We start from the raw sequence: 16,594 nt of genomic DNA, 5'->3' as shown, positions 1-16,594 counted from the left end.
CTGATCTAGGGCGCCTGGGTGGCTCAGTTGGTTGGGCGACTGCCTTCGGCTCAGGTCATGATCCTGGAGTCCCTGGATCGAGTCCCGCATTAGGCTCCCTGCTCGGCAGGGAGTCTGCTTCTCCCTCTGACCCTCCCCCGTCTCATGCTCTCTCTCTCTATCTCATTCTCTCTCTCAAATAAATAAATAAAATCTTTAAAAAAAAAAATTACTGATCTAAAAAAACCTACTGATCTATACAATTAAGATTTTTGCACTTCACTCTATGAATATTATACCTCAAAGCAAAATAGTAATCACCTAGAAATACAAACAATCTAGTGGAATATAGATTTTATTTATGTATTTATGTATTTATTTATTTATTTATTTATTTATTCATTCATTCATTCATTCATTCAAGAGAGTGAGCACAGGAGAAGGGTGAGGGCCAGAAGGAGAAGGAGAGAGGGAATCTCAAGCATACAGATTTTATTTATGTATTTATTTATTTATTTGAGAGAGAGAGAGAGAGAGAGAGAGAGAGAGAGAGAGTGAGCACATGAGAAGGGTGAGGGGCAGAAGGTGAAGGAGAGAGGGAATCTCAAGCACATTCTGCCCTGAGCGTGGAGCCAATATGGGGTTTGATCTCATGACCTTGAGATCACGACCCTAGATGAAATCAAGAGTTGGATGCTTAACCAAACTGAGCCACCCAGGCACTCCTAGTGGAATATAATAAGAAGATACAGAAAGGAAGAATACACACTTAATATACAGATTTTAAAGAACTTTATTTTTGGAATAATTTCAGATATACAGAAAAGTTGCAAAAATAATAGAGTTATCGTATCTTCCCATCCAGTTTTTCACATTGTTCATATCTTATATTACCATAATACATTTGTAAAAACAAATAAACAAATATTTTCACATTGAAACAAACAAATGGAGAAAAAAATGAACTCAAAATGGATTAAAAACTTGAATGTAAGACCAGAAACCATAATACTCCTAGAAGAAAACGTAGGTGGTAAGTTCCTGGACATTGGTCTAAGGGACATCATTTTGGATATGACTGTAGAAGCAATGGTAACAAAAGCAAAAATAAACAAATGAGACTCCATTAAACTAAAAAGCTTCTGCACAGGATAAGAAACCATCAACAAAATAAAAAAGCAACCTACTGAATGGGAAAAGATATTTCCAAATCATATATCCATTAAGGGGCTAATTTCCAAAATATTTAAAGGACTCCCATAACCCAACAACAACAACAAAACCCCAAGAAATCTGTTTTAAAAATAAGCAGAGGATCTGAAAAGCCATTTTTCCACAGGAGCATCCAGATAGCCAACAGATGCATGAAAGGATGCTCAACATCACTCATCATCAGGGAAATATGAATATGCCTCATAACAGCAGTGAGATATCACCTCCCTAATTATCAAAATAGCTATTATCAAAAAGAAAAAAAATAACAAGTGTTGGTGAGGATGTGGGGTCGTTATGTTGTACACACAAAACTAACATCATGCCGTATTTCAATTATACTTCAATTTAAACAATTGAGCTTTGATATGTTTGTTTCTGCATGGAAAGAAAACTCGCTTTGAGAAATTAGAAAAAAGTACACCTTTTAGACCAAAATTACATGGTCATTTTATAACTTTCTTTTTCCAGATCATTTAACTTAATTCAATCTCTTATACTTAAGACGATTTCTCTCAAGCATCTGTAAACTTTTGAGTCTTTTTTTCCCCCATACCAACAGGTAGATATTTCTGACCTCTGAAATCATAAAGAGATTTTTGGGACCAAATTGTTCATGACTTGCTTGTCATCCTCCCCTATCATCTACCTTCTTAAAATCCTAAAATACAATCCTGAGAGAAATTTCTCTGCATATATAAATCGATGCACTGTGTACGTACTTGTTTCCATGAAACTTTGGAAGGCTCTTTCAAAATTGGTGGGTTTGTGTGGTATGGAATCCCCTGGGGGACCAGGCCTAGGGTAGATGGTTTACTCTCATTTGGGGTATAGGGTGGCTCAGAAAAAGATTAGTTTTTAAGACATTAAATAAATAATACTTTAATTTCTGAGTACTTTCAATTTTCTTGGAATATAACACTTGACCAAATAGTTCGGTTATTATAACTTTTACAGTACACTGAAATATTGCACTTAAGAAAAAAAAAACTTTAATTTAAAAACAAACAAACTGTAAACTCTAAGATACTGAATCAATCATGTTACCTGTAAGTGCAGACAGTGTTATTTTGTCATGCCGATTTCAATCACATTTTTTTAAAGGAGATAATGCCAACAATTATAACTAAAAGGATTTCCAAATATATAAATATAGGATTTTCATAACAATTCAAGAAGTGGGACTCAATTCAAATGACAAAAGTTCACTTTTTATTCAAAACGACAGCATGTGTCTTAGACACATTCCTTGCTGCCAATAAATCCCACAGTTCATTCTCTAAACTATTTTTAAAAATCTAGGTTAGTCAGGGTGTCTTTTGAGGGGAGAGGCAGGGTAAGGGAACCTAAGTGTTGTATGTGGTTCCTTCAGTTCTCAAATTAGAGTGCTCAATTTCACGTAAAATTTTTGGATACCACTTATAAGTGTGTTTCCATCATCTTTGAGTTGCCTTTTAAAGTTTGATGTCTTCCTAAGATATTTTCATGGACTCAGTTTTAATTCTTGCAGAACATATATTTTAAGGATACACAGCATTTAAGATACCAAGATTATACCAAAAGTTATTATAGAAGCACAGAATAAACTGGTTTGGAACTAGAACAGTACAGAAAAGAACATCTAGAGATACATAGACAAAGGACAATTAATAATTTGGAAAAAAAAAACTTACTTTCTCTATTCTGCTAGTTTTCTTCCAATCTCCTTAAATGCACTTTTAGCAATATTTTTCAAAAATTTACCAAAAAAAAAAAAAAAAAAGAGAGAGAGAGAGAAAGGCTAATTTCCTTTTTATACAAAAATAAGTAGCAGGCTGTTCTGACCCACACAGGAGTTTTTTTGGTTTTTGTTTTTGTTTTTTTTTTTTTGTTTTTTTTGTTTTTTGTTTTTTTTGGTATTCTGTAAACAGTCTTTTTTTTTTTTTTTTAACTCACAGTCCATTAAATTCTTTCCTTCTCTTCTTTTAGCAAACTTGTAACATCTATCCTTTAACAGAAGGAATTTTAAGCAAACAAGCCAGTCTTTTGCCTTTTCTCTCTCTCTGTTTCAATGCCCCTTCTTATTTTGATTTATTTTTTGAATTGCCATAAACAGCTAGTTACCACTGTTACCGGACAGTAACATATCCCGGATGAGGGTTTTGATGGAGGTTTTACCTACCAAGTGGACGAAAAATAATTGCTCTATCACTGAGGAGGAGACTGTGCGGAGGGAAGGGAGGCGAAGCAAAAGCTTTCCAAATCGCGTTGGTTGGTTGGAGTACTGGCTCCTAACGTATTGTTCCAAAGCACACTGGGACTTTTCCTGGAAGCTTTCCACATTGGCTACATCCGAGAGGCCAGGGGCATCTGAAGTGAACAGGACTATGGCTTTGAGGCAGCTGTACTCGGGGGGGTCGACGTGCAGAGCTTTGAACTTTTCCATTTGCTCTTGGAAAATCTTTACGTGGTCCATAAAGATGGACCCCTGGTTGGAGGATGACGGCGAGGTGTGTAAGCTGGTGGTGGCCAGGTACGGGATGATATGGAGGGGCATGGAGCACTGTGCCCAGTTCAGCATGAACAGGTCACACCAGGTGAGGCGAAGCAGGGCCACTTGGTCATTGATGGACAGGTCAGGGAACAAAGGCATCTTCCGGGCCCATTCAACGGCGCCGAAGAGCACCCGGGCAGCCTGTTCGCAAATGTTCTCAAGGGTCAGTACATCGTTGGGCTGCACGCACTCACTGCCGGACCCAAACAGGGTATAGGGCTCGGCATGGAGCAGCAGAGAAATATATCCAGACAGGTTAGAGCCGGAGTTGAGGGATTCCCTGTTGGTCATCACTAACTGCCCATAGGTTGGCTGGGCGAGCGGTCTCCCGTTCTTGTGCACTACTTCTCTTTTCATACCCACGTCGATGCACTTTTTGAAGCGGCAGTACTGGCACCGGTTGCGGTGGTGCCGGTCAATGCGACAGTCTTGGTTGGCATGACACGTGAAGTTCAGGCTCTTCCCCAAACTGCGCTTGAAGAAGCTCTTGCAGCCCTCGCATGTGAACTGGCCGTAGTGCTTGCCGTTGGATTTGTCCCCACATACCAGGCAATCGATGTGCTGTTGCTGCTGCTTCTGCTTCTCACCGCTAGAGCCACCACAGCTGCTCTGGTCGACAGCCGCCATTTCCGCCAATGTGCTGGCTGGGCCCCCTTGGCTGGGCGTCTGTGGCGGGTCCTGGGCACTGGGCTGCGGGCCTGGCTTGGGCAGCACCTGTGAGACCTGGCTGCCCTGCAAGCTGGGCATCTCATCCTGGGGGTCGGTCCCGGTGTTGACTACCGTTTCCATATCTGTGGAGGCCGCGTCGGTATTTCCTGCTCCCCTGGCTGCGGATGATGGCGGCTCCTGATCTCTGGCTCCGGCGCACTGGCTTTCGTGTGTGACTGTGCGACGGGATGTAGGAGGCGCCCCCAGGTGGCTCGGGGGCTGGTTGGTTGAGGTTGGTTAGTTTTTCCTTTTTTGTTTCTTTTTTGCAAAGTTTTATCAATTGCTTGTCTGGACCAGTGTATTTGTTTTATTTGTTTCCCTCGGCTCGGCATTGTTGATTTGAGGGCTTCCCACCAGGAGGGGAGGGGTGGGTGCCGGGGGTGAGGGAGTGGGAGCCGAATATGGAGAGAGAGGGAGGGTAGGGAGAACTGCAAGTGGATCGTCTGGCTTCAAGACAGAAATAGGAAACAAAAAAAAAAAAATTTTTTTTTTCCTCCGAAGATCTCACTTGCTTTCACTCTCTCCCTCCCTCTCTGGTTCACTCTTCCAGAAAAAGATTCTTACGGGTTTTTTAATTTGGGAAGACTGTTGCCCAGAAGTGGGTGACTAGTACAAATGCATGCCAAAGATTATATTTTTTGGCCGATGTCGACAGTTGTAATTGCTTTCATCATTTCCATTCCCTGTGGCTAATCAGACTGTTTTCTTGTTGTTGTTTTTGTTTTGTTTTGTTTTTTTGATTTTTTTTTTTTTTTTTTTTTTTGGCCATAGTCACTTAAGAAAATGAAAACCGGAATAAAAAAGCAACCAAGGCTCTTTAGCAATGAAGACTTTTAAAGGAAAAGAGCAGAGGAAACTTTTTTCGCCAATAGAAGACCGTATAGAAAGTCATTTTGAGTGAGAAAGCTAGGGAGAAATAGGCTGCTACACTGCAAGGTGATTTCAGACCAACTAGGTTCAGAACTTCATGTAGTTTAACCTAGTGTCATCCATTTCCTACAGAACAAATTTATGAGAAGGGTTGGATGGCTTGGAGGCAAATCTCACCTCTGTCACTTAAAATATGTGTGATTTTGGGTATCTTTCTGGTGCCTCAGCTTTCTTATCTGTATGATATTGGATTGTATTACTAAAGGCAGCAATTTCAGGATCCATTTTACTGCTTCTTGTATAATTTAATTGCTTCCAGTTTGGGGTAATTATAAGCATTACTGCTACAAATAATTCTTTTACACATATGTTGATGCTTAGTTGTAAGCCATTCTCTAGGATGTATACTCAACAATGGAAGTTCTGGATTATAGGGCATACACTTTTCTAATATTGCTATATAATGCTGTATTATTTTTCAATAGTTGTATCAATTTACATTCATTCCCACCACAGGGTATGAGTTCCTGTTGTTCCACATGTTTGCAACACAAGTATAATCACATGTTAATTTCTGCTGATCTAGTGACTATTTATTGGTATTTAATTGCGGTTTTAATTTCCCTGATTACTTATAAGTTTGAGCACCGCATATGTAAAGGTAATCAAATTCATTTGGATTTCTTTTGTGAAGTACCTCTTCAATTTTATCTTTTTGTCAGTTGCATTGTGTGCTGTTTTTTTTTTTTTTTTTTTTTTTTTTTAATTGATGCATTGGGCACTATATTCCAAGACTATTCTCAACTAAATTTATAGCTTGAACTTTTTTGACCACTGCAAATCACTGTGTGTTCTGGCTTGTGGTTAAAAATGATAAAAAAGAGTTTCCTTCTCCAAGGCAACTCCAAGGTGCTTTTCCTTACAAACCATACGGATGAGAGTGTGGTTCAGGTTTACCCTCGCATCACGGTATAGTTCTGTAGGGTGCCAACTTAAAATGAGGATGATTGGTTTGTGTTCCTGTCTGCATACTTTCAAACTCCCTTGTTTAGCCAATATCTATTGGGCAAAAGTTGCTTCAATCCTGACCCTATGCCTGGGTTCCAACCTTGACTAAAATTTTGCCTTCATAATTCCTTACTATCTTGTTAGTTCTTTGATATGTACACACACACACACACACACACACACGTATACACGTATATCTAATATGCTCGTTTGGTAGTGTTGTTCCAAAAAGCCTCGTCTGCCATATTTCAGAAAACAGAACTCATTGGTGAGTAAACCTATAAAATCCTGTCCTGTACCTCATGCCTCCAATTCTCTTACAAATAAGTTGACATCTAACAAAGGGAAACCAGGCTCAGAACTAGAGAGATTTTCATTAAAGTGTAGAATTACTTGAAATACCTGCTAGCCTTTGGCTATAACCATTCCCCCAGTGGCCTTCCAGAGTAGTGGTAATGTGAATCTGAATGAGCTCAGGGCCCCACTATCCATGAACAGCAGTTATCCTGCTTGAGTTTAAAGGATTCTTACTTAGAATAAGAAGCTGTATTAGAGATTTTATGTGCAAAACATCAATCCTGTTAACAGGTGCTTAACCTGCTTCCAATCTGCAGGGCACAGAAGAAAACATATTCTATGGTTCTTTTTTTTTTTTTTTAAGATTTTATTTATTTATTTGACAGAGAGAGAGACAGCGAGAGCAGGAACACAAGCAGGGGGAGTGGGAGAGGGAGAAGCAGGCCCCCCGCCGAGCAGGGAGCCTGATGTGGGACTCGATCCCAGGACCCTGGGATCATGACCTGAGCCGAAGGCAGACGCTTAACGACTGAGCCACCCAGGCGCCCATATTCTATGGTTCTAATGAGTGTAGGGAAGGGAGGAAAAAGACTTGTTTTAGTATCTGCTCTCTACTGTGCCACATGTTATTTGTATGTGTATATCCACTTTGGGATTTAGTTTCCCTTCCAAAAGCTCAAGAAAATTACCTGTTTTCTCTACAGGGTTCTTTGAGGATAAATTGAAACATTGTGTATGATTGAGTTAAATATTTAAGATATCAACTACAGTCTTTGGCCCAAAATAACATATTTTTACTATTTGTGTTTCTTCTGTCCTTATAAGTTATCCACTGAACTAAACCGGATTCAGGTCTAGACACCCTTTATTACCTTAAAGGTCTATGCAGACAACTGAAAAATGAGGCTGCAACAAGAGGCAATTTGATCTTTTGCCAAATGTCTTCTGAAATGGAATCCCAGGGAGGTTGGTCAGTCTATCATTGAGGATGTAAGATTTATACACAAAACTTTTACTATTCTCTTTCCTCATTTGGCCCTATGTATATTTTATTCTCTATTTCTTTTGTTTATGCAAAGTCCAAAAAGATAGTAAAGAAAGAGAATCAGGATGGGAACTGGATTATTTGTCTGGAGCTTAACGTTTTCCATCTCTGACCCGGGATAGCAAAGATTCCTACTACACAGCACACCTCTCCATCTAGGTCCCAGAGGGCCAGTCACTGCCTCTCATATAGGACACGTCATCTAGGTAGCTCTATTTTCATAATGACAGACAAAAACTTTTTTTTTAAACATGGAAATGGTAACAAAAGTATATATATGTGTATATATATATAGTACACAAAAACACTAATCAAATATTATTCACAAGCTAGAAGCTGACTATTTGTAGCTGACTTAATGAGATATCTTATTTTTTTTCCTGTTCTTTGATCTCATTTTATTAAACTATCCTTCATTTGGGACACATTGTCAGAAGTTTCTGGCATGTGAACTTAAATATAATTTTCCTGATCACTTTTATTTAGGGCTTCCAAAATAACGTTCTACTGAAATAAATTCCTAAAAGTAATTTTATTTATACTATTAAGATATCCCACATATACGAAGTGCCAGATGTTCTTTAGACATGACCTCAAACCCTCAATGCCATCTCAGTTAGATATTTATTTCTGTTTTATAGATGAATAAATTGTTATTTAGAAATAAAAAGTGATTTACCCAAGGTGAGAAGATAGTAATGTAAGGATTTAAACCCATGTTCATCTGATTCCAAAGCCCACATTCTATAGCACTGTAACACCTCAAAAAATACCACTGAGATTTCGTGGTATTTCATGCTTATTGACATATGCATTGAAAGATGGACTGATGTGGCACTTCCAATACATTCCACTTGCATTATTAAAAAGCCTCTTTGGAAAAGGATTCTTATTCTAATTCTTACATCGACAGTACTACCCAGAAATGATGCAGTACATTATTTGCTGCCAAACATTTGCTGTCACGTAGACATAGGCATTATACATTTCTACATTTCATCTTATTTCCTAAGGGATATTACAAAACCATTATTTGCCCCAAGGATTTTAATTTTTTTTTAAGATTTTATTTATTTGCGAGAGAGAGGATGAGAGACAGAGAGCATGAGAGGGAGGAGGGTCAGAGGGAGAAGCAGACTCCCTGCTGAGCAGGGAGCCTGATGTGGGACTCGGTCCCGGGACTCCAGGATCATGACCTGAGCCGAAGGCAGTCGCGTAACCAACTGAGCCACCCAGGTGCCCTGCCCCAAGGCTTTTAATTAGAAATGGATATCTCAGCTCTCCATTAGTTACTCTTAGTCAGAGTCACTGAATTTAGTCATTGCTGATTTTGAAATTTCTCCAGAAATTATTCAAGGCTGATGCTGAAAATTAGTAATTTTACCTAGTGACAATAAATTAGAAAATGCTAGACTAGTAACATTTAAATTATTCAAGTATTTTTTTAAATAGTGAGTAAGTTCCTTGGGGGCTAGGGCCCTGTTTATTCACCTCTATATTCCTAATGCCAAGTATGAAGCCTGATACAGAGTGAACTTTCAATAAATATTTGGCAACCTGAAATATTGATACATGATCCTAGAAGGTGTCTTCCAAGGCCTTATGAACTAATCAGAATGAGTCATTTAAGACATGAACATAAAATTAACTGGACTAGAATAGATGAAGTATGAATGCCGGGAAGGGCAATCAAGAAAATTTTCAGAAAAGACATGGAGATAATTTAACTTTGTAGTATCTAATCTCAACACTTTTTAATTATAGGGACTAGCAGAAACCCTTTTAAGGGTAGTTGTACATGTATTGCTCATTTTATTCATGGTCATTTTATTTATGTTTTAATGCCATTTTTAACATGGCAGATAGTAACAGGTAAATTTTTATCAATATATTAGTAAGTTTTTATCATAATGTTTTTGCTATCGTGTTTCTGCTTCATAGTATTTGTCATGACATTTTAAACTGTACCTATTTTTCCTTCACAAGTATTAGATAGCAGTGTGATAAAAATATATCTCTAAAAGTTACAGAGATAGAAGCTGTTGTATTTTTATTAAACTATTAGTAGAAGCATGCAATCCTAAGAAGTATATGTATAGTTAAACTGGGTTTCTTTACTTTTCCTCAAAGTTGGGTTGACTTTGAGTATATTTAGAAAGTCTGAAAAGGACTGTTTATGAAGCAATTTGGTAGCTGGGAAAATGCCATCTGCCTTATGATAGTCATTTAAATGCTGCCATTGTGAGCCCTTTGCTCACCAGCTGATCATGGAGACGTGTCCCTCTACTGAGCTTCTGAACTATGTATTATGTGTTCAATACATTATTGCATCGTTAGCACATAACCCCACATTGTTCATTATCTCTTTATACAAATTTCTGCTTCCTACCAACACATACAAACACACACGTGTGTACATATAATTATATTATAAACTCTTGTAGGCAGAGTTTGGGATTAACACATTTGTATATCCCACTGTGTTTTGTTTGTTCAGTGCTGAAAAAGAGCAGATATTCAGTGTGTTTTATATTCATTGTGGCTTGGCACATGAGTTATAATAGTTTAATTATGACCTTTGTTTTCTTTGATCATTGTTAGAACATCTCCATCCTGGTGGCTAACTTGTTGTTGCTGGGCCCATAAGAGCTTCTTAAAGTGTTAGAGATAGTGGAATTTGAGCACAGGGTTGAGTGGGATGCAGGAGCTTCTGGGTAAAATAAAGGCTTTAATTTCATTTAGTTATATATTTTAGAAAGGATACAGAAACCAAATCTGATAGCTATAAAATTAGATGTACAAAGTGAAAAACATTTGGGCAATTATTTGATTTATTTAATGAGTTAATAAAGGAAAATGTTTAAATCCAGTCCCTGGATGAATTCTGTGGTTTCAGTTATCTGATTTGGCTGACTAAAAAATATAAGTGAATATGTAATTGCAGTTTTTGGAATGCACCTATAATATTGTTCGGCAAAAGTGATCTCCGAAAAATCAGATTAGTATCCCAAGAGCATATTGACAAACATAATCTTTATTGTTGAAAAAAGCTATGATTCTATGATATCTACAAAACTGTCTCCATTTTGAGATGATTTAAGAGCTCGTGCTCCAATCTGACAAAGACTACTCCAGGATTTAACTTTTAGAAATTATATATGGCTATTTTCAATCACACTACACAATTTTGCTTCAACTCCCTCAGAGCTCTCTCTCTCTCTCTTTTTTTTTTTTTTTTGAGGTAGTTTCACTTATTAAACTGGTTCTTATTACAAAAAACAAGTAAAACCTGTTATAGTAATATTGCTTTATTTTGAAGTTTGAGTGGGAAGAAAGGGTAATATTTATTTCTTGTTAATATAGTCTGTATCTGTCTTTAATTTTGATTTAGAGTATTTCCATAAAACAAGTTATGATGGGAGAGGGAAAAAGGAAGTTCTTGGGGTACCTGGTTTTCAGAGTAAGGAAAGCAAAAAGGGTAAGCTCGGTCATTGAAGACCATCTCTGTTTATTGCACATATCTACCTAAGAAAGGCCTTAGTATAATCCTGTTTTTGAGATAAAAGCAATTTTAGAGAATCTAAGACAATCTTCTCATTCTACAAATCAGGGAAAGGAGGCTCAAAGCTAAGTGACTTCATCTAGATTACACAGTTATTGACAAACATGAAAATAGAAACTAGGGGGGCGCCTGGGTGGCTCAGTTGGTTAAGCATCTGCCTTTGGCTTAGGTCATGATCCCAGGGTCCTGGGATGAAGCCCCACATCAAGCAGCCGGCTCGGTGGGGGTCTGCTTCTCCCTCTCCTTCTGTACTCTCTGTCACTCTCAAATAAATAAATAAAATCTTAAAAAAAAGAAAATAGAAACTAGGCCTTCAATGCCCTAGTATCCCTTAGAATTAACCAATAAAAAGATAATGTAAAAATGCAGAATACAGAAATAAGAGTAATTCACCTAGAGTCTGGCATCACAAAGTAAACCCAAGTTACATTATCATGGTTTTTCTAAGAGCTCTGATACGCCCCTCTTCCAGCTTTTCTCCTATGACCTGGTACCTTTTTAAATTCATTCTTTCCAGCCTCAACTTTTGCTTCTTCTCTTGGATTCTAGGCTAACCTGGAAATAATAGCTGTTGTTGGACAAGGTCTTTGAACATGGGGAGAGTTGTTTTGTTGGACCAAAACTATAGTGGACAAGATCTTTGAACATAAAGAGGGTTGTTTTATAGGCCAAAAACTATAGTGATTTCCTTTTAGCCTATAAACATATGTAAGTCTCTCATCTGCAATTAAAGTACTTCCTTGACTTTCTTTTCCCTCTAATAAATATTACCTGTCCTGAGAGTCAGAACCAAGATTGTCTAAAAATTATTTCATAAAAACCAAATACAATGTATAGATCTTGTTTGGGTCCTAATTTAAATGAATAAACTTGTTTAGATCCTAATTTGAGTTAACTGGGAAAAGTGAATATAGATTGGGTAGCAGATGATATTCAGTAACCATTTTAAATTTATTAGGTAGCATAATGTTATGGTGCTAGTTTTAAAATGTCATTGTAATTAAAGATGTATAAAGAAGTATTTCCAAGGGCAGGACTTCCAGAATGGTAAAATGAGGACTTTGGGGGATCCTCTCTCACAAAAGCAATAAAAATATTTGCAAAATGGTGAAAATTGACCATTTCAGAATTTTGGAAAGTAAGTGGGGCCTGACTTGTTTTGGACCTCCATATGAAACTCCATCCCCACAGCACTGTATTTAGAGTCGTTTTCTTGAAACATTCTATTCCCAGAGCATTGTGGTTATTTGACGTGACTCTGAGTTCAGGTCTTCAGAAGAAGTCCTATTCATAGGATATTACTGAAACAATAGCAATAAGTTGGACTCAGTAACACTACAATTTCCTAAGGCTGTGAATTCATTGGAACCAACAAAAACCTGGCTAAAAATTAAGAAGGAATACCTCGGTAATAGGAATAAGACCAATATAGGGGATTTTAAAAAACTCCAACATATTCCAGGAGATCTAAAAAGCTGCACACGTGCATGGCTCTGCACATGCTTAAGAAAGCCCAGAGAAGACCCCAATAATTCAACTATTGCTGTCCTTGGCGCCCTGCTCAAATAAGAAGTAAAAGCTGAGATTAACATGTAAACTCTCCCAAATCTGAAGGTGCAACTTCACCCAAAAATCAGAGTGGAACAATAACTGGCTTAAAGCATTTAATGAAATATTTTAACCAACCATTGGCTAATCACAAACTATGCTGATCCAGGGGTAACTTCTAAGAAGCCAGGCTTAAAAATAAAAACAAGAATTAAAGGAAAAAGCTACCGGAGAAAATAGCAGCTACATATGGCAAGAAATACAGAATCTACAGAATTAATTTAGGAAAGTCACTAAAGCAAGCAGGAATAAGAAAGAAAAAAAAAAAAAAAAAAACAACATCAACAACAAACACTGAGAATAGGGGGATCTGACTCTGAAGGTGTTACAATATATTATTTAAAATGTCCAGTTTTCAACAAGAAAATACAAGATACAAAGAAACAGGAAGGTATGGCCCATAAAAGCAGTCACTCTCTAGTGTCCTGGAGGAGGCTCAGATGTTCGATTGATTAGACCAAGAGTTTAAATCAGCTATGAAAATATGTTTAAAGAAGTAAAAGAGACTATTATTTCAAGAACTAGAGGAAACTATGATAATGTTTTATTGAATAGGTAAAATCTATTAAGAGATAAAAATTCATCTAAAATTAAAAAGTAAAAACAAATAGAAATTCTGGAGTTGAAAAATACAGTAACTGAAATTATAAATTCATTAGATGGGCTTAACAGAGGAATTCAGCAGGCAGAATAAGAATCAATGAACTTGAAGATAGGTCAAAAGAGATTATCCAGTCTGAAGAACAGGAAGAAAAAAAATAAAGAAAAATGAACAGAGTCTGTGGGACACCAACAAATGTATGCATAATTTGAGTCTTTAAAAGAGAGGGGAGAGAGATAGAGGCCGAAAAAATGTTGAAGAAACAATGGCTGAAATTTTCCCAAATTTGATGGGAAACATTAATTTTGACCTAAAAAGCTCAAGGAACACCAATTAGGATACATATTGGGAAGGATTACAGGACACTTCATAGTCAAACAGTTGAAAGACAAGAAGCAAATTATGAATGTAGCATGAGATAAATAACTCGACACATACGGGATGACTCAAAAAAGTTTAATAGCTGACTTCTCATCAGAAACCCCAAAGGTCAAAAGGTATTCGGGTGACATACATAATTCAAAGACAGCCAACAGAGAATTCTGTATTCAGTAAAACTATCCTACAAATATGAAAAAGAGGTAAAGACGTTTGTAGATAAACAAAAACAGAACTTGTCATCAGCATACTTGACCTACAATAACTACTAAACGGAATCCTTCAGCTAAAATGAAAGGCTAGATGGTAACTTGAATCTATATGTATTAAAACACTTCTCTTAAATGGTTTAAAAGACAACTACATAAACAATAATACAAAACTATTTTGATGTGTTATAATGTAGAAAGATGTAATTTGCATAACAATAATAGCATAAAGGAGGGGGAAGGAAGGAAAGTACACTGGAGCAAAATTTCTACACACTTGAAATTTAATATAAATCTTGATAATTTTTTAAAAAAGATTTTATTTATTTATTTGAGAGAGAGAGCTAGAGAGAGAACACAAGTTGGGGAGCGGGAGAAGCAAGCTCCCTGCCAAGCAGGGAGCTGGATGAGGGTCTCTATCCCAGGACCCTGGGATCATGATCTGAGCCCAAAGCAGATGCTTTACTGACTGGGCCACCCAGGTGCCCCATAAATCATGATTATTTTAAGTTAAGGCACACATTATAGGGAGTGACTGTTAATTTGTATGGGGTTTTGTTTTGGGGTGATGAAAATATTCTGGGATTAGATAATGATGATTGCTTGACTTCATGAATATACTAAAACCCACCACATTTTATACTTAAAAGGGGTGAGTTTTACAGTCTATAAAATGTGTCTTAATTTTTAAAAAAGAATGAAAATAAAAAGATGCATATTGTAAGCCCCAGAGCCACCACTAAAAAAGTTCCAAAAAACAGTAAAAAAATCAACAAAGGAATTTAAATGGTACAGTAGAAAATATCTCTATCATCTCTAGTTGACAACAAGGTAAAAAATTATTAAGAGCTTTCTGTGAGTAGCAGTAGTTAGTCTTTCAAAATTCAGAAAAATATTGGCATGGTGGTAGGAAAGTGTGCGGAAAAACAGTGACTTTGAATTTGTTTCCAAATATGTCACTCTTTATGAAGTGTATGTGAGGGGGTTGGGTCCTTCTTTAAGGAAAAAATTTTAAACCTCTTGTATAATTTTTACTTATTAGTATATTGTTTTCAGGTCAACACATATGCATTTTTTTCCTGCCAGATTTGTTAAGTATGGATAATAACATCTGTAATGAAGGACTGCTCTAAAGTTTGGATGAACAATGAAAGTAAAAATATTAAATTAGAGAAACTGCTATTGTTTGTGTGACACAGCAAAGCCGACAGGGAAGAGTATATAGGATTTGTGGTTAGATCCATACTCCCCCCCTGTACAACCTGAACTTAGGTTTCCTTATCTGTATAGGTAAATAATAGCACCCACTTTATGTAATTTTATTAGATTAAGTCATAAGGTTTGAGTAACATGTTTAGCATATAGCTGGGCCCAAATATATATCATAGTTATCACTATAATTAGTCTTATTTTTGTTATTGTTATTGTTTTATAGCATATAGTAATTTCCTTAAGCCCATGATTCTGATCTAGTAGGCATGAATTTAAAAAATCAATAGGTAAGAAGTAAGGTAAGACAAGGTTTACCTTTGTCGTCTTATTGTTTTTCCTTTCTGTACTTTTATTTTTCCTATTAACTATCACCTTCGTGTACTGTTAAATTGTCTTTTTTTCCCAAGTATTCCTAACACGTGTCTGAAAAAAAATGCAGGAGGACATAAGGTAGGGCTACAAATGTCATATAATGGCATGTGCCATATCTTTTGAGATTCTTTGTTTATTTCACAGTAAAAACTAGATAGATCTTAATCACATTGTCACAATATTTTACATCAGAATTAAATACAGTCTTAGATTTCCTCACCACATTTTCCCTCTTTCATTTGGTTATTTATATTAATTAGAGTTTCATAAAGTGAAACTTTTGGGAGAATGAGCCACAGTAAAAGTTAATTCAGTAATTTGTCATAGTCTTTCATGCTAAAAAAATTACTTATGAAATGGTGGTCTTCAAAAATAGTTTTTATATTTTTAAATAAAATACATTTGGGGGAAGTACTCGTTTAACTTTCCCACTCTACTTAAACTACAAGACGTTTACCTTACTTCATTATAATTAAACCAAGAAAAAGATATATATTATATTATAATATTAAAACCAAGGAAATACTTCCAGAACATTTGTTTTAGTAGAGGTGGAAGCAGAGGGTTTTAATTTTCATATGCATATCTATCTAACTGTAGCCAGAGGTTTGGTTCAATGCAATACTAAAAATATCTTAAAATTGTATTGAGACTTAAAGTTTACTAAATATTTTCAATTTCAGTCTTTAATATTTACAAATACCTCTAAAGTAGATGCTAAGTGAGATAATGTAAGTTAAAATACTTATCATGATGGGTACACAATAAAAGCTAGTCATTCATAAAGGAGACTTTAATTCTGAGGCATATCTCTTGATTTTCCCAAAGTCACAATATTAGTATGGCATTGTTTGAGAGTCATTTGATCAAAAACGTCTAGCTAAAATACAGTATTTTTTAGTCAGGATTGGAGTTAAGGACATGAAAATACAAAATTCAAATATGTATATGATTAACATTAATATTTAGCTTTAATATAATTTTTCTATGAAGCAGTTTT

General features: G+C 36.4%; 2 protein-coding genes across 3 annotated transcripts in view; both read right to left on the bottom strand.

Annotated features, from left to right (window-relative positions):
• The window catches only part of HTR2C (5-hydroxytryptamine receptor 2C), a 265,143-nt gene that overhangs the window by 81,344 nt on the left and 167,205 nt on the right, over nt 1-16,594 (bottom strand). The window lies entirely within an intron of this gene.
• LOC118011387 (COUP transcription factor 2-like) lies at nt 3,287-4,513 on the bottom strand. The gene has a single exon (XM_035006134.1). It carries the CDS (start codon nt 4,511-4,513, stop codon nt 3,287-3,289), a length of 1,227 nt encoding a protein of 408 aa, XP_034862025.1.

Source organism: Mirounga leonina, unplaced genomic scaffold (assembly GCF_011800145.1).
Source record: "Mirounga leonina isolate KUSES-001 unplaced genomic scaffold, KU_Mleo_1.0 Mir_101664, whole genome shotgun sequence".
NCBI lineage: Eukaryota > Metazoa > Chordata > Mammalia > Carnivora > Phocidae > Mirounga > Mirounga leonina.
The sequence above is the reverse complement of the archived record's forward strand: the minus strand, read 5'-3'. Positions and strand labels throughout refer to the sequence as shown.